Source organism: Phyllobates terribilis, unplaced genomic scaffold (assembly GCF_046119375.1).
Source record: "Phyllobates terribilis strain yellow unplaced genomic scaffold, ASM4611937v1 Scaffold_2__4_contigs__length_985480577, whole genome shotgun sequence".
Taxonomy (NCBI): Eukaryota; Metazoa; Chordata; class Amphibia; order Anura; family Dendrobatidae; genus Phyllobates; species Phyllobates terribilis.
Window position 1 is genome coordinate 386,512,301 of NW_027362762.1, and position 19,427 is coordinate 386,531,727.

At 44.2% G+C, this 19,427-nt stretch overlaps 1 protein-coding gene across 3 annotated transcripts in view; it reads left to right on the forward strand.

Moving 5' to 3' along the window:
- Window positions 1-19,427, forward strand: part of SLC5A7 (solute carrier family 5 member 7) — a 55,440-nt gene that overhangs the window by 26,497 nt on the left and 9,516 nt on the right. For all 3 annotated transcript variants that reach the window (XM_073664811.1, XM_073664810.1, XM_073664812.1), the window contains exons 5-8: window positions 5,823-5,971; window positions 9,680-9,823; window positions 11,475-11,628; window positions 13,524-13,741. In XM_073664811.1, coding sequence (XP_073520912.1) covers window positions 5,823-5,971; window positions 9,680-9,823; window positions 11,475-11,628; window positions 13,524-13,741 — 665 coding nt within the window. The remainder of the gene's footprint in view (window positions 1-5,822; window positions 5,972-9,679; window positions 9,824-11,474; window positions 11,629-13,523; window positions 13,742-19,427) is intronic.

Below are 19,427 nucleotides of genomic sequence, written 5' to 3' on the forward strand. Positions count from 1 at the left end.
AGGGGAGGGTCTCAGTAAAAAAAATGTTCCCATTATAAAGGAGTGAGTCTTCTATAGTGGTAATGCCCATGCAGTGACTTCAAGGGTTGCCAAAATTTGAGAAAAACCCTAATACCAATTTAAAGACACATTGAGCTGGGCCACAGTAACGACATGTTCCCATTAGAAAGGAGTGGGTCTCCCATACAGTTTGCCTATGCAGTGAATGCAACAGCTGCCAAAAATTTGGAGGAACTCCAATGTCCCTTGCAAGAGACGTAGAGGTCGTAGGGCCTCCTGAAAACAATATTCCCATTATTAGGAAGTGGGTCTCCCATACTGTTTGCCTATGCAGTGAATGCAACAGCTGTCAAAAATTTGGAGGAACTCCAATGACCCTTGCAAGAGACGTAGAGGTAAGAGGGCCTCCTGAAAACAATGCTCCCATTTTTAGGAAGTGGGTCTCCCATACTGTTTGCCTATGCAGTGAATGCAACGGCTGCCAAAAATTTAGAGAAACTCCAATGTCCCTTGTAAGAGACGTAGAGGTTGGAGGGCCTCCTGAAAACAATGTTCCCATTTTTAGGAAGTGGGTCTCCCATACTGTTTGCCTATGTAGTGAATGCAATGGCTGCCAAAAATTTGGAGGGACTCCAATGTCCCTTGCAAGAGACGTAGAGGTCGGAGGGCCTCCTGAAAACAATGTTCCCATTTTTAGGAAGTGGGTCTTCCATACTGTTTGCCTATGCAGTGAATGCAATGGCTGCCAAAAATTTGGAGGAACTCCAATGTCCCTTGCAAGAGACGTAGAGTTTGGAGGGCCTACTGAAAACAATGTTCCCATTTTTAGGAAGTGGGTCTCCCATACTGTTTGCCTATGCAGTGAATGCAACGGCTGCCAAAAATTTGGAGGAATTCCAATGTCCCTTGCAAGAGACGTAGAGGTCGGAGGACCTCCTGAAAACAATGTTCCCATTTTTAGGGAGTGGGTCTCTCATACTGTTTGCCTATGCAGTGAATGCAGTGGCTTCCAAAAATTTGGAGGCACTCCAATGTCCCTTGCAAGAGACGTAGATATGGTGATATGGCATAGTGGTGATATGGTGGTGGAGGATGAGAATGAGGAGAAGGAGGAGGACAAGAGCAAACAGACAAAATCAGGAAGGTTATACCCATGTCTGAGTGTGAAGACAGAGGTGCATGCAAATAGAGTTAGACCTCCCAAAAAAAAGACACTGTATTTGAGTTTATGTTATGCTGCTATCATTCGGTGGTGTTGAGAAGTCTGGCCCAATCCAGCCCTTGTTCATTTTTATAACAGTCAGCCTGTCAGCATTTTCAGTTGACAGGCAGATGCGAATATTGGTTTTAGTTCCACCAGCGGCACTAAAAATCCGCTCTGACAAAATGCTAGCGGCAGGGCAGGCCAGGACCTCATAGGCGTAGAGAGCCAGTTCATGCCATGTGTCCAGCTTGGATACCCAATAATTATAAGGCACAGAGGAATCATGGAGGACGGTCGGCAAGGTACTCCCTAACCATCTTCCGAAACTTTGCACTCTTTGTGAGAGTACCCCGCGCCTCAGGGCCTGTGCGATGGGAGGGTCTGAGAAAACTGTCCCAGAACTTTGAGAGCGTTACCCTGCCTCTGCTGGATTGCATTTGTGTCTCTCTCGCCTGCACTCCTTGTTATCCAGCGAACTGTGACCTCTGCCACCAGCGTTTTCAGATGGGAATTTTTTTTAAAAATTCCACAACAAGGGCATTCTGGTACTTCCTCATTTTATTAGGCCTGTCCAGCAAGGGAATAAGGGACAGAAAGTTCTCCTTGCAGCATGGGTCTAGAAGTGTCACCAACCAGTAATGACTGCAAAGAGGCAAGACTTCCAAGTTCTCACCAAGAGGATGACAGACCATGCACTCCTCCTCCTTCTCTTCCTCTTCCTCCCTGTCCTCAGGCCATCCACACTGAACAGACGGTTTGACAGCTGTGCAGGTAGTACCATCTATAGCACAGGAAACTCCTCCTCATCCTCATTGTCACCCAACCCACGTTGGGATGAGATGAGGCTGGGCTGTGTGGAATCACCCTGTATGGTTCCTTGCTCCATCTCATCGTGCTCCGCCTGCAATGCATCCTCTTTAATTGTGAGCAGAGAGCGTTTCAGAAGACAGAAAAGAGGGGTTGTGACGCTAATTATGGCGCTCACCATCTGAGTTTTGGAGTATGGTACAGATGTCTGACATCCATGTCCACTCCTGAGGTCTTATGTGTGGAGTCTGACCTGAATACTGATGGCCGCATTGATGCTGGTAGTCAACAACTGCCCTCTTCTCCTCACAAATCCTTCCCAACATCTGCAATGTAGAGTTTCAATGCATGGAGACATCGCACACCAGTCGGTGAGCTGGAAGCTGCAAACACTGCTGAAGCACAGCAAGGGCGGCGGAAGCTGTAGCTGATTTTCTAAAATGGGCACACATGTGGCGTACTTTGACAAGCAGATGCAACAGATCTGGGTACGTTTTGAGCAACTGCTGAACCACGAGGTTAAGCACATCTCACGGCTACTGAGATTTGGCCGTGTGGAAGACAGTGTGTTAGTGGTAGTGGCAAAGTGACCAGAAGCATTATCTGCTATCCAGCCAACAACCTTTTGACATTGCTCTGAGATCAATAGTGTTGTGCTCCGGTCCCCTAGCTTTTGGGACAGGAAGGTCGGGCGACAAGATGTTGGTGTTTGCTGTGGCACAATTTCCGCTTGCCCACGGCCTCGACCTCGGCCTCTGCATGCACCATAACCATCACATCCACTTCCCCGTCCCTTGCCACGCACCTTGCCCATTTTAAATGGAGGACAATATTTTCCACGTTCACTAGAAATGGCTGATTTTGGAACACAGTTATATGTGATATGTCTGACAGACAACCACGGTTTTAAATAGCAGGCCTGTAATTTACTAATATTATTCTTCACAGAGACCTAGTGTGAATAGCTTGATCGACACACTGCAACACAATGGAAGGCAGAAATGGCTGATTTTGGAACACTGTTATATGTGATATGTTTAACAGAGAACCATGGTTTTAAATAGCAGGACTGTAATTTACTAATATTATTCTTCACAGAGACCTAGTGTGAATAGATTGACTGACACACTGCAACAGAATGGAAAAGGAAGCCAATATTTTCCAGATTCAGTTCAAATTTCTGGATTTTTATTGCTGAAATATGGAACAGATGTGGCTGTATTCTGCAGTGCAAACAAGCAAATGGAGCAGAAAAATGGTGTACTCTGAATTGCTTTTTAAGCAAATAACCAGGATTAAGATAAAAAAAAAATTGCCCTGGCCCTTGATACCTAGAGCTATGTCTACAAATATCTGTAAGAACAGCAGCAGCAGGAACGTGCTATGGACTCTCTTGCACTATGTGCACTGCAGTCCGCCACATACATTGCCTGCCTGCCTAACTCCTGCTATCACTTATAGATATATGTTGTGGAATACCTATGCTAACTCTAAACAAGGAAATCTCTCCTTGACTCAGCAGCAGCTCTCCCTACTCTGCCTGATTCCGGGGTAGACTGTGACGGGCATAGCGGCGCCAGGTCTTATATAGACCTGATGACGTTGTGCGGCCAGCCAATCACTGTAATGCCCACAACCAACATGGCTATTGCATTACAGTGCGTGGCAAGCAATCCCAGCATGTTCATTGGCTCTCTAAAGAGTGCCAAACATGCAGGGTGGGGACCCGAGTTCCCGCCCGAGCAACCCGGAAATACTCTCCGAGCTTGTCAAGCACCGTAATGCTCGGGCGAGTATCGAGCAGTGGCGAGCACGTTTGCTTATCACTAATCATTATCCATCCTTTTCAATTTCAGCTTTTTTACAAATGCTGTTATGTTTGCATCAAGAATTTGTTGAAATTTCACTGAATCCATTCTTCTTTCTACACGTGAAATGTTCCCACGTGCCATTGGCTTCAACCCAACCCCAAGGCATGATTGATCCACCCCTTTGCTTAATGGTTGGTGAGTTGCTATTTTCTGGAAATTTTTTCCCCTTATTTCTACGCACATACCTTTGATCATTGTTGCTAAAGAGTTCTATTTTAACCTCATCAGTCCACAGGACTTGTTTTCAAAATGCATCAGGCTTGTTTACATGTTCTTTTGCATTCTTCTGACACTGATTTTTAGCATGAGGACACAGGAGAGGTTTTCTTCTGATGACACTTCCATGAAGGCCATATTTGTGCAGGTGTCTCTGAACAATAGAACAATGTACCACAACTCCAGTGTCTGCTAAATCTTTCCGAAGGTCTTTTGCAGTCAAGTGGGGATTCTGTTTTGCCTCTCTGGCAATCCTACGAGCAGCTCTCACTGAAATTTTGCTTTGTCTTCCAGACCTTATTTTAACCTCCACTGTTCCTGTTAACTTCCATTTCTTAATTACATTTCAAACTGAGGAAAGGGCAACTTGAAAACACTTTGCTATCTTCTTATACCTTTCTCCTGCTTTGTGGGCCTCCACCACTATTTTCATTTCCAGAGTGCTAGACAGCCGCTTAGAAGAAACCATTGCTGCTGTTTTTTGATTCAAGGTTGGAGGAGGCTGGATTTTTATAAAGCTTGGAAATTTGCATCATCCGGCCTTTCCTAATGATGATAGTGAACAAGCCATAACCCTAGGCTAATTAAGGTCTGAAACCTTGGTCAAAGTTATCTGAGCACACAAATCTCCAAGGGTGCCCAAACATTTGCATAGGCCCATTTTCCTTTTTGTAATTTTTAAAATGTAAAATATATTCTTTTTTTTTTTGCCTAAAATGGAACAAAAAATGGAACAAAGGAAATGTATTATCTTTAACTTTAGGCCTCTTAGAGATAATTTCATCTTCAACTTGTGTTCACAATAACAGTAATTTTGACTAGGGGTCTCCAAACTTTTACATGCCATTGTATTCCAAGATGGATGGGTGGGAGTAGGGGGCCCTAATGAATATACATTAGCATCTGCTTTGATAAAGATACACAGATTAAATGTACAAGGATTATAATAAAGTGGGATCACAATGAAGGAGAATGACAAAGTAAATTAAAGATGAATTAATCCACATATAAGGCAAAATATATCTGTTGTGTCATTTTAAAATGATTAGTCTGAGGCTCTATTCATGCTTGCATCATTTATAAGTGAGCCATGACAGCTATGCAAGAGCTGTTTGCAAATTATATAGACTAATCTTGACAGAGCTCATTGTTTCATAATAGGCAATGCCAGGTTTCAATCGAGGTTCATGTATTTTTATAGGAAACCTGTCAGAAGGATTTTTCCCCATTCACCCCCCCCCCCAAAAAAAAACTTATTTAAATGTGCGTGTAGCTCTTTCAAAGACAGACCTTTACATGATCAATCCATTCCTCTGTTACTGAGAAATCTGCATTTGAATTGATATTCAAATGAGGATGAAGATCTGTTTGTAGATCTGAAGCTTAGGTCACTCCAGCTCTACTCCCCACCCTCTTCCGGCTTGACTGACGACTCCTTTTCCTGAGGTCACATCACTAACATCAGCTGCTTCAAATACTGATTTCTCAGTAATGAAGGAATGGACTGGCTATGTGAACTGCCAGAAAGTCCAATGTGAACAGAGTCTAAAGTACTGTTTGTAGGACAGAACATTGCTAACAAATGTTCACAGTTAACATGCAACAGAATTAAAAGTAAATTAATCTGTTGAGCCAGTCTGTTGAGCTTAACATGATACACCAACATTACAATTTTAAGGAATGCATTGTAATCTACTTGCTTGTTTTGTATGTATTTCTCATAGGTGCCACCATAAGTGTTATAGTGGATATTGATATAAACATTTCAGTGATAGTGTCTGCCCTGATTGCTATTTTCTATACCCTTATTGGTGGAATGTATTCTGTTGCCTACACTGACGTTGTTCAGCTCTTCTGCATCTTTGTAGGATTGGTGAGTAAAAGATAAAGCAAACATTATTACATTTCTTAGTTCTTCTAGTCAATCACATCAAACTCTACTATTGCACATATATCTGAACTTTTGAGTGTTGCATATAATGTAGCCAATAATGCCTTATTGTACAGTATTCAACAATTGTATTTTTCAGACTTAAAACTGAACTATGATTGAATTTAATTTTTTTGGTCAAGTATTAATGAATACCATCATTCAATTGCACTAAACTATGTATTTATATATAGGGTATTGAATATTATTAAACAATAATATATTAATATAGGGATTCTCAACTTTCAACAAAGTGGACCCCAAAAATATGCAGTCATAGTCATATAAAATAACAAAGCCAGATAGTATTCACCCACCTGGGCCCAGCGCCAGCTCTCTACCCAGCAATGGCTTCTGTGTTTTGGCTGCAGCAGTGATCTCACATCGACTTCACCACTGCATCCAATCACTGATCTCAGCAGCACTGTAGATGTAAAGGACACAAGCCACTGAGTTTAGTGATTGGTTGCAGCTTTGATACGTGCTGTATCTATGACCAGGGCTGGCATTTATGAAGGCAAACTGGGCAATTGCCAAGGGCTCCAATCCTCAAACCGACCCAGAAGATAGCATGGAGTAAACAGGACATGTCTTCTGATAACATGATACTGTATGGGGACAGACCGATCACATTAGTCACCACCCTTCTTCATCAGCGTGTGTAAGAAGGCCAGAAGTGCCGCAAGACTTGAAATAGGTTCTTGTTAGTGCTAGCTGCTCACATCAGTGATTCAAGAAAGGGTAATCACAAGGACAATCAAAATTAGCCCTTATAAGCATATATTTTATTCAAAAATTATTAAAAACTTCCCCAAGAATGTAAAAGACAAATAGTTACAGAATATTCACACATATAACTTTAGGTAATAACCACAGCGATATGAGGTACCAGGGTATTGGGGATCTGTCTTTCCCTATTAATTCCCTGGTATCTGCCCTACCTAGCCGCAGAGGTTGGCACCCTAAATTATAGCGTAAGTGGCTCCCCAGTTCAGTTGTGTCTCATCCTAACATAGCCTACATAGTCCTATGTTAATTTTAGATATTGGACGGACTATTGGTATATATAACACTGACTGATGTCAAGCCTATTATCCCAGATAGTGAGGGTGTGGGCTGCAAAACCAGGTATAGTCAATTGTGTAACCTAGGCAGAGGTTACCTTAATTAATTAAAAACAAAATAAATACAGCATGTGTCTGGACCCTTCCATCAGAGACTTCATCAGGGGGCTCCTGGTTAATATGGCATCAATCCATGATGTCCACAGTACACACTCTGTGGATTTGCTTCTGGTCTCTGTTACGGGTCCGGGAGGTGGAACCTCTGTGCTGCGGTGCAACTAAGTATCAATTCGGACCGACCCTGGTCGTACGGCGGCTAACGACTCCGTGACAAGGGAGGGACCGAGCAGAGGGATCAGCTGCTACTCTGGGGACGACCTTGTAAGGGAGCAGGTGACTCCCACGGTACAGATGGCAGGGACTGACAGGAATAGCAGGTAGGCACAGCAGGCAGGCTGGCGAGCAGAAGCCTCCGGGTAGGCTATCAGGTAGACACGGCAAGTGACGGCAGGAGTCTCTAGGTTGGCTGGCAGGTGGTCACGGCGAGTGACGGCAGGAGCCTCCGGGTAGGCACGGCAGGTAACAAGCGGGTAACAGGCAGGTCACAGGCAAGTGCTCCCAAGTGAGCGGGCTAGCTGGCACGGCAGGTAACAGGCAGGCAACAGGCAAGTGCTCCCAGGTGAGCGGACTGGCAGGCACGGCAGGTAACAGGCAGGCAACAGGCAAGTGCTCCCAGGTGAGCAGGCTGGCAGGCATGGCAGGTAACAGGCAGGCAACAGGCAAGTGCTCCCAGGTGAGCGGGCTGGCAGGCACGGCAGGTAACAGGCAGGTAACAGGCAGGTAACAGGCTGGCGGGCAGGACTGGTAGTCAGGCTAGCAGCAGGACCTGAGGGCTGAAGCAGAGGTTAGAAACACTGTGCAACAACTTTTGCTCGGGCACCTCCATTTTGGAGGAGGTGCCTTATATATGGGAGGACCCTCGGCTATTGGCTGGGGACTCCTTAGGATGGCGCACGCGGCCCCTCTAAGAGGGAGGGAGCGCGCGCGCCCTAAGCACAGTGCCCAGGGAGCTGCAAGCGCTGACGCAGAGAGGGGAGCGCGGTGAGCGAGGAGGTGAGTGGGACAGCGTCTCTGCCTGGCAGGGGACAGAGACGCCGATGCTACAGTCTCCATCTTACCCATAGCACCGGCCTTATACAGTATACCACTTCCCCTTGTGTGCACTAGAGGACAAGTCTTCACCCTAAACCCCATACACTCTGTCTCCCAATGTGTTAATGTGCCTGTGTGCCACATCCCTAACAATGTAATCACTAGTGGATTCAGCAGACAAACTCTATTGAGAAACCACTATAGGGACTTTGACTGTCTCTCACAGCTGGATCGCTGCTTCCACAGCTACACAAGAGAATGTAGTTGCACTACTATGCAGTGATGTTTTAGAATGTCCCTGCAGAGTAGGAGTGGGACCAACCGGATGTTTAAAATGTGTGGTCCTGACTATTTTATGGGGGGTCTGTAAGTGGTTAAAGTGGTATTCCCATCTCCAAGCTCTTATCCCAATATGTAGTAGGTGTAATGATAATAATATTACCAAATACCTTCAATTAGAAATGTAGTATAGTTGTTCTGATTCACTATGTCGCTTACCCAATGAGTAGTGCATTACAGTAGCTTAGGTTTCCATGGTTACGACCACTCATATAGTGAAAGTTAGTTAGTTAGTTGTTAGGGGTCATAACCATGGATACCTAAGCTACTGCAATGCCCTGCACATGGGGTAAGCGACATAGCAAATGAGGATAACTATACTACAATTCTGATTGGTGGTATTTGCTAATATTACTATTATTACACCTACTATTATTACTATTATTACACCTACTAAATATTGGCATAAAATCTTGGAAAATAAATAAACATGAAGCAGTAACAATATATCTGGTATCCGCATAATCATAACAAACCGCACAATACAATAAACATTTTATTTATGGTGTAAATAAAAATGACGCATTCTTTTTAACCCCCCAAAAATTAATAAAACTGTGATGCTTATATACGTTTGTGGCAAAATGTCACCTAAAAAATACAGCTCACATACTGATGCTTATGAAAAAATAACAAAATTATGGCTATGAATGTGGAAATTCTTCTGGCCGTCAAAACAAGTGCATCACCATAAATTCCATCAGTAAAAGGATTTAATTACAATCTATTCAGCATACTGCTGCCTCTCTTCTTTTTAGGGTACGTTTAAACATTGGGGTTTTTTGTGTCTTTGGTATAAAGTTTATCTTTGCCATTACATATTTATGTAATGTGCATATATATTCATATATGTGTGTATATACATGACGAGAGGGGGGAAGCCCAGACTCACGTTCAGCAGCGGTGCCCTTGACGGACAGCGTGCACCGCTGTTCATGTCATTTTACCATTTAGCTAATTTTCAATTACTTTGATTGCCTGACGTCTCCCTGTCATATGACATTACATAAATTGCATTACCTTTTGTTTTTATTGTACAAAATGGCAATGTTTAAGAGCAGTGTCACGTCAGACATGCTGGCTCTTTGTGTTGCAGTGGATCAGTGTACCTTTTGCAATGACTCATCCCGCAGTTACAGACATCACAGTGACAGCTGTAGAAGAAGTCTACAAGGATCCCTGGCTGGGCAGCATAAGGAAAGAAGATGCCTGGTCTTGGATTGACAGTTTCTTGCTTCTGGTAAACAATACTTTTCTCCAAATCTTTCTTTTGATGGATTGTAAAACGTGTGAAAAGGGCACAGTATGAGAAGAGAAGACTTAGGGTCAGGATGAACACTGTATATGAATAAACAATTTTCTCAGTGTCACACTTAGCATCTATTCTAGCCTTGATATTTCTGGGCTGAAAATTAATGCATCTCACATATTAATTGGGCTATAGTCTGAATTAGCTGAAATATTTACATTTACATTACATATTAGTAAATTATATTCCCAACCCTTTTTAAAGGTTTCACATCTATAAGTTGCAGACTTTAGTCCTTGGAAAAACGTTTTGATGCATTTTCTGCATTATATCTGAGTGAGGGTTGCAGGAATCCAGATGTACAATATTCAGATTTTTGACATTTCTGCTGCAAATCTATCATTGTGGACTTACAGAAATATTCTTTTTATGTTTCTTTTTTTCCTAGCATTGGATAAGAGTTTTTTAGGGGAAAACTATGAAGTGGCGTTTAATAATATACAAACATTTTTTAAGCTTCTAACTACTGTTACATGTCACCAAGTGTCATCTGACCCTTGTGTCCACCGCTGCCATTCTGAGTTTGTGGATGACCACGCTGCTTCTCTTTTCTCTGATCACTCATCCTGCTGGTTGGAGTTCTGGCTCTCCAGTCAATCACCCATAAGTTCCCCACCTGGCTAGGTGAAGTGGTCACTGACCAGCAACTTAGTTAGTTTGCATTATGTAAATTAGGTTTTGCCAGTCTCAGACAAACGTTAGGACAGATTAAGTGGCCAAACGTGCGGTATGCCTTGTTTAAATCCCTTTGTGACACATGTCCCTTGGGGATTGCTGACCTGACTACGTCACTGAACTTTGAATCTGTCATCCCCACCACTCTTCTACTGGTCCAGCTTGCTGTCCATTCTACTCCATCTCAACCAATCCATCAGTATCGTCAAACACCTTACATGGGAAAGCTGTTTTTCTATTGGAGGAAGCTAATGGTCTCCTCCATCAGTCATCATTCTGTGGATAGATGCTCTGTGCAGTCTATGAGGAACATTGTACTAACAAGTACAGGGCATGAATCTGTAATTTTTATATATCAGTAAGTGCCAGTAAATCACGTCCCCGAATACATTTGCTAAAATAAAGATAAAGTGACCAACCCCTTTAATCCTTGAGCCATCTGAAGGTGCTTGAAGCTGTGTAATAGAAAAAAACAAAGCTTCAGCCATTGTAAAGCTATATTCTAAAATTGATCAGCAATTCTTTATTTAGTTTACTTAAATTCAATTCATTCGATTCATTAAAATTACTGGATATTATAAAATTATAAAAATCCACCTTAGTCCTTTGCTGCTCTGAAATGCTGTAGACAATACCACTATGTCTTTAAACATCCTCAACCACTCAAAATATTTGGCCATATTAGCAAGAATATTGTCAATAACCCACCTAAAGTGTAGAATATTTTAGAGCATGTAGAAAGTGAATATAAAAGGGAGTTATATTTTTTGGGGAAAAACATGGTGGTAACATTCTGTTATTTAGCATTGCTATATGGATTCTATATGGAGATGATATGACACATGACATTACTAACACTGCTGCTGAAGTAGGAGTCTTAATATGCTTCAAATTCTTAATTTTTCAGATTCTCGGAGGGATTCCCTGGCAAGCATATTTCCAAAGGGTACTGTCAGCATCCTCAGCAACCTATGCCCAAGTTCTCTCTATTTTAGCTGCCTTTGGCTGCTTACTGATGGCTATTCCCTCTATTCTCATTGGTGCTATAGGAGCTTCAACGGGTATGTAAGGTTTACATGTCTCATTATTTACGTTCTTCATATTGAGAAATTGATGATCTGATGCATATCAGATGCCGGTCTTGATGTGGAGATCACATGCCTTCATGAATCAGGAGTGTCGGACAAGTGGCATACACCTCTGTGTGCGCCTCGCCACAAATCCTACTCCAGTCCCTGCTGGAATAAAATTTGTGGTGTAGCAAACGCCACTGCTCATTATGAATTTGACAAGCAGCAGTTGTCTCACTCCCGTCACACCCCCAGCTCAGCCCACTTTGTTGGAGCTGGGCGAAAATGATATATGAACGAAGAAAATTAACAAAATTTTAGGAAATCCTTGAGTTATGCCAAAGTTATGCGACTTTTCGAAGCTTTCTATGGTGGCGTTAAAGCTTTGATGAATTGGGCCCAAAGTGTATATTACTTTGTATGTGCAAAGGTTTAATTTAGACATACAGTATATGAGTATATCAGAGTTTTGGTCAAAGTGCTTAGAAAAACTGTTCTAGCATATTCTTCATAAGGTTGCCTTCTCAATATTCTATTTATATTAATATAACAGATCTAAACGTTGTTAAATGTTTGACTTATCTGATATTTATACTTTGTACGATATTAATTTGCATGACTGAATACAGTGCAACCGTTATTAAAGCGGTGGTCCAAAACTAGCATTTATTTTAATACTAAAAGCCTATCTAATGTAATAGTCTAATCTCTTTTCTAATACACTTTAATGAAAAAATTTCTATCGTTCCATCATTACGCTATCTAACTGCTTTCATTCTTTTTCTCCCTACTTTCTGTTTGATGACGCATCGTTCGAGAACCTCCAGTGCATGCTGGGATACTTATAAGAGATGTCATCAGGGGATATAGGCTGCAGTCACTTACACAGCCTCTGCCCCCACTCTGAAATGAAGTGTCATCAGTCTGTTTCAGGGACTGGGCTAGTCCCTGCTCTACTGAGCATGCATTGGTGTAAGCCCACAAGGCAGCGTCCTCTCACCTCTGTACCTGTCTGTCACTATTAGTTTGTTCACTATAATTTCTATTTGTGTATTGTATGTTACCATGTTACCCCTTCTCATGTACACCACCATGGACTTAATGGGGCTCTAAACATAAATAATAATAATAATTCCGACATATACTTAGTAGAGCCGTGCATATTCTTTCAAAGGACAGTGACAATGCCTCCTTTGCTGGCTCTGATGAGAAGTGACGAGTTGGCAAGAAAGTGCACGCATTGTAAAGAGAAAACCTAGTCAGCAAGAAAAGCAGAAACCAATCCCTCCCCTGCAAGTGACTTCACTCTTGAGGACCGGGATGGTCTCTTCTTTATTTGCTCGCTGCATTCTCTACTTACAATGAGCACAGACAGTGCGCTCTCTTGCCGACTCGTCACTTCTCATCAGAGCCGGCGAGGGAGTCCCTGAGCATTGAAGGACTATGCACAGTAACAAGGCAGCTCTACTGAGCACATGTCAGAAATGACAACTGATGTGTGCTCAGTAGAGCAGGGACTAGCCCAGCCGCTGAAACGGACTGATGACGCTTCATTTTAGAGTGGGGGCCGAGGCTGCGGCAGTGACCACAGACTCTGCTGCCTGATGAAATCTCATTTGAATATCCCAGCATGCACTGTGGATTCTCAAGTGTAGCGTCATCATACAGGAAGTAGGGAAAAAAATAAAAGCTGTTAATAGTGTAGCGAGGGAACAATAGGGAATTTTTAATTAAAGTGTATTAGAAAAGAGATTAGATTATTACAATAGACAGGCATTTAGAAGTAAAATAAATTTTAGTTTCGGACCACCCCATTTCATAATAATAATAATATTAATTATTAGTATTCTTTGAACAAAAAGCTTGTGTTTCCCCTTTATTTTCAGAGTGGAATCAAACCGACTATGGTTTGCCTGATCCACAGAGTAGAAATGAAACAGATATGATCCTGCCCATTGTTCTTCAGTATCTGTGCCCTCCTTACATTTCTTTCTTTGGACTTGGTGCCGTATCTGCTGCTGTGATGTCATCTGCTGATTCTTCAATCTTGTCTGCCAGCTCTATGTTCGCCAGAAACATCTATCAGCTTTCATTTAGACAAAATGTAAGTAACTTCTGAGAATTTTCAGATTCTAAATGCATACAGTATAAGAATTGTCATAATTAAAAAGCTATATGTTTGGTGCAAAACTTTAATTAAAGGAAATGGGTCTCATTAATAAAGGTTGAATTTCAATTATTTTGTTCTATTCCAAGTTTGCAAATTACTACAACACACACAGTGTTTAATCATTACTAATGATGAGCGAGCATACTCGCAATTACTCGGTACTTGCCCGAGAATCTCAGTACTCGAGATGCTCGGAGCTCGCCGAGTACTTGCGAGATGCTCGGTCGGATGCTTGGGTGCCCTAACTGCATGTTTGGCGCTCTTTAGAGTGCCAATCAACATGCACGGACTGCCTGCCACTCATTGTAATGCCGCAGCCATGGTGGTTGTGGCATTACAGTGATTGGCTGGCCGCACAGCTTCATCAGGTCTGTGTCAGACCTGGCGCCGCCATGCTCGTCAGTCTACGCCGCAATCAGGCAGTGTAGGGAGAGGTGCTGCTGAGCTAGGGAGAGATTTGCTTGTGTATTAGGTAGTGTAGGGAGAAAACACGAACATTACACATATCTCTCTCAACAAACAGTCCTTCTGAGGACTAATCTATCTGCAGAGATATCAGGCAGGCAGGGTGTATAGGCAGGCAGTGTATATAGCAGACTGCAGTGCATATAGCACAAGAGGCTCCATTCCAATTCTGCCTTCTGCTGCTGTTAGATATTTCTAGACAAAGGCCCAGGTCTCAGGGGCCAGGAATATTTTTGGGGGGATCTTAATCCTCATTATTTGCTTAAAAAGCAATCCAGAGAATACCGTTTTTCTACGCCATTTGCTTGTTGGCATTGCAGAATACAGCCAGGTCCTTTCCATATTACAGCGCTAGAAATCCCGCTATTTGAAACTGTGTTTTCTCCGTCACACGGATCACATATACGTTTTCAGAAAATAATGCCATTTTTGGCCTCCATTCAAAATTTTTTTCACTGTGTCAGCGAAGTTTTTGACACCAGTTTGGTGTTTAAAATAGTTACCTACAGGCCAGGTATTTAAAACTGTGTTTTCTCCATCACACGGATCACATATACGTTTTCAGAAAATACTGCCACTTTTGGCCTCCATTCAAATTTTTTTTCACTGTGTCAGCAAAGTTTTTGACACCGGTTTGCTGTTCAAAATAGTTACCTATAGGCCTGGTATTTAAAACTGTGTTTTCTCGCCGCCCTTCCTGTCCCAATTTCTAGGAGACCGCAGCACACCGCTATTGAACCCAGAGCAGTGTCAAAAGGTTGTTGGTTGGATAGCGGATAATGCTTCCAGTCGTTTAGCCACCACCACCTCCTTCCACACGGTCAAGTCTCAGTAGCCGTGAGTCTGGACCGCATATTCCTCACCCTGATCCTTCTTCCTCCCACCATGCCAAGTGCCCGGAGACAAATGATTCCACACTTGGACACTATGAAGCACTGTTCACTTTTCCATTTATAGATTTGGGCCTCTCGCCCGGTCCACTTGAAGCAAGACAAGAGGAGATCGCATGTAGCGATGCCCAAATATTTGAGCAGCCACGGTCACACAAAGGCCACGGTGGGAAAGTGTCACAAGAGGTGGACGATGATGAGACACAATTGCGAGAAAGTCAGGAGGAGGACCAGGGTGCAGAAGTGGAAGACGAGGAGGTGGATGATATAATAACTGACCCAACCTAGCAGGAGGACAAGCAGAGCGAGGACAGCAGCACACAGGTGAAAGGAGGCAGAACACCCCAACAGTCAGGAAGAAGCAGTGTGGTGGCTGCAGACAGAAGGCAGGCAACCGTTCCCCATAACACCAGCACGAAGGAAGTTACCAGTACAACTGTTAGGTCTTCGCGAGTCTGGTTGTTTTTTAAAGACTCGGCCTCAAAAAGGCCATTTGCACCACCTGCCCGGCCAGCATCAGCAGGGGTGGCAAAACTAGCAGCCTGACCACCACCAGCATGATCCGGCACATGGCAGCAAAGCACCTGACTTTGTGGGCCGAACCCCAGGGTCCAGGAACAGTGTCTGCGGGTGGCACCATTGCTTCTTCCACTGTTGTGCATGCAAACCAATCCTCTGTCCATTGTGCATGCGAAGATGCCTCCTGCCCTGCATCTGCCATTGCACACTCTCAAGTAGCAGCATCAGGAAGCACGTCCACGTCCTTGTCCCAGCGCAGCCTTCATTTGTCCATACCCCAGTCCTTGGAATACAAGCGCAAATGCGCAGTCAACGGCCCACAGGCCACACTGCTAAATTCTCACATTTCATGACTGCTTGCGCTCTAAATGTTGTCTTTTAGGCTCATGGAGATGGAAGCATTCTGCACCCTGATGGCGGCGGCCGTCTCTCGGTACTCGGTCCCCAGCCGACACTATTTCTCTCGGTATGCCGTCCCCACATTACACAAGCACGTGTCCAAAAACATTAGCCGTGCCCTCAACAATGCAGTTACCGGGAAAGTCCACCAAGTGCTTGTGGGCAGGGACGGTACATCTCGCTGACGGCACACTGGGTTAACATAGTGGAAGCCGGGACGCAGTTGAACCTTGGGACGGAACACGTCCTCCCGACGGCAAGGATTGCGGGCCCTAGGTCAATCAGGGTTGCCCCCATGGTCTACAGCTACTGCATCTCATCCTCCTCAGCCTCCTCCTCCTCTTCAGCCTCCATCTCCGAAATGACCACATCAGTCACAAGCTGGAAGCACTGCAGCACTGCCTTGGCCAAGCTGGCAACAGGCCGTGCTGAAGCTAATATGCTTAGGTGACAAACCACACAATGCTGAAGAGTTGTGGACAGCTCTGAAAGAGCTGGCAGATCTGTGGCTCACACCCTGAACCTACAGCCAGGCATGGTCGTGTGTGACAATGGCCGGAACCTGGTGGTGGCTCTGAGGCGAGGCGAGCTCACACACGTACCATGCCTGACCCATGTGGTTAACCTCGTGGTTCAGCGGTTTCTCAAATCCTACCCGGAGCTGCCGGATCTGCTTGTTAAAGTACGCTGCCTGTGTACCCATTTTAGAAAGTCACTTACAGCTTCCGCCGCCCTTACCGTGTTTCAGCAGCGTTTGCAGCTTCCGGCTCACAGACTAGTGTGTGATGTCCCCACGCGTTGGAACTCTACACTGCTGATGTTGGGAAGGATTTGTGAGCAGAAGAGGGCAGTACCAGCATCAACAAGGCCGTCAGTATTCAGCTCAGCCTCCACACATAAGACCTCAGGAGTGGACATGGATGTCAGACATATGTACCATCCTTCAAAACTTTGAGGACTCCACCAAGATGGTGAGCGGCGATGACGCCATAATTAGCATCACCATCCCGCTTTTCTGTCTTCTGAAAAGCTCACAATCAAAGAGGATGCATTGCAAGCGGAGCACGATGAGATGGAGCTAGGAACCATACAGGGTGATTACACACAACCCAGCCTCGTCTCATCCCAACGTGGATTGGGGGGCAATGAGGAAGAGGAGGAGGAGGAAGAACAGGAGCTAGTTTAATGCGCTATAGACGGTACTACCTGCACAGCTGTCATACCGTCTGTTCAGCGTGGATGGCCAGAGGACAGAGAGGAGGAGGAGGAGGAGAGCTTAGTCAGTTATCCTCTTGGTGAGGACACGGAAGTCTTGCCTGTTAGAAGTCTGGCACGCATGGCTGAGCTTATGTTACGCTGCCTTTCCCATGACCTTCGCGTTCTCAAAATTTTGGGTGACAGTCATTACTGGTTGGGCAACCAAGAAGTACAGGCGAGAGAGACACAACTTCAATCCAGCACAGGAAGGGGAACACTGTCAAAGTTCTGGGAGAATTTTCTCAGCCCCTCCCATCGCACAAGCCCTGAAGCGCGGGGTACTCTCACAGGGAGTGCAAAGTTTTGGAAGATGCTGAGGGAGTACCTTGCCGACCGTACCAACGTCCTCCGTGATTTCGCTGTGCCTTATACTGTAATTATTGGGTATCCAAGCTAGATACGTGGAATGAACTGGTTCTCTATGCCTTGGAGGTCCTGGCCTGCCCTGACGCCAGTGTTTTATCAGAGCGAGTTTTAAGTGCCGCTGGTGGAATTATAACTGATAAGCGCGTCCGCCTGTCAACTGAAAATGCTGACATGCTGACTCTTATAAAAATGAACAAGGGCTGGATTGGGCCAGACTTTGCAACACCACCAAATGATAGCAGCGTAACATAAACTCAAATCCAGTGTCTTTTCTTGGGAGGTGTATTCCCATGCACCTTTTCACACCCAGACATGGGTATACGCTTCCTGATTTTGGCTATTTGCTCCTCCTTCTCCTCATCCTCCACCACCATATCACCAGGGTGGCCGTGGTCCGTGATGCAACACCCACATAATTGTTTTAAAGGGTTTTTATGATGCCCGTAAAAAAAAAATTTTATACAGTATGTTCATGTATACCCCCCAGGGGTAAATGTTTGTCAGCCCATACACTTAGTGCATGGGCATTACAAGTATAGGAGGCCTGCTCCTTTCTAATGGGAACTTTTTTTATGAGGCCCTCCTCCACATCTCTTCCAAGGGGCATTGGAGTGCCTCCCAATTTTTGGCAGCCCTTGCATTCACTGCATAGGCAAACACAATGGGAGACCCACTTCCTAATAATGGGAACATTGTTTTCAGGAAGCCCTCTGACCTCCACGTCTCTTCCAAGGGGTATTGTAGTGCCTCCAAATATTTGGCAACCCTTGCATTCACTGCATAGGCAAACACAATGGGAGACCCACTTCCTAATAATGGGAACATTGTTTTTAGGAGGCCCTCTGACCTCCACATCTCTTCCAAGGGGCATTGGAGTGCCTCCAAATTTTTGGCAGCCCTTGCATTCACTGCATAGGCAAATACAATGGGAGACCCAGTTCCTAATTATGGGAACATTGTTTTCAGGAGGCCCTCTGACCTCCACATCTCTTCCAAGGGGCATTGGAGTGCCTCCAAATTTTTGGCAACCCTTGCATTCACTGCATAGGCAAACACAATGGGAGACCCACTTCCTAATAATGATGATGTTCCATGACATATTTCCCAGGAAAATCCACTTTGGTTTCATTTTGGTGTGTTTTATTGTGAGTCTGTAAAAGTGGCGTAATACCTTTGACAATGTTGTTGACAGAAGTGACCTGGGAGTCAGAAATGCTTCCATGGGTTTTCCCATGCTGTCCCCATGTCATTTGAGCACTGTTCCCATCGATTTGGGCAATTTTTAGGCCCTCTGCAGACCGCCGGGGGGAGCAACCTGAAAAAGGCTCGAGTTTCCCATAGACTTACATTGGGCTCGTTGCTCGGGTCGAGCACCCGAGTATTCCAATATGCTTGACCTGAGCATCGAGTACCCGAGCATTTTAGTGCTCGCTCATCACTAATCATTACTTACATGTTTTTATATTACTGAGCGCAACAGATGAGAATAAAGGGAGCAGGAATTAATTACTGGTGCTTTGAATGTCAGATATATTCCCTCTGCTACGACACAAGACGTAAAAGTAACCTAGAAATAAAATAGCGAGTAACTTAAAGAGGTTATTTGGTTTAGAAAACTCATTTTCATGTACCATTCTGAGTTGCTTCATAACAAATCTTCGTTCAATACATCTTTCAGACTTGAGCAGATAGCTGCTGTATAGAGTTTATCTCATTATGAAATA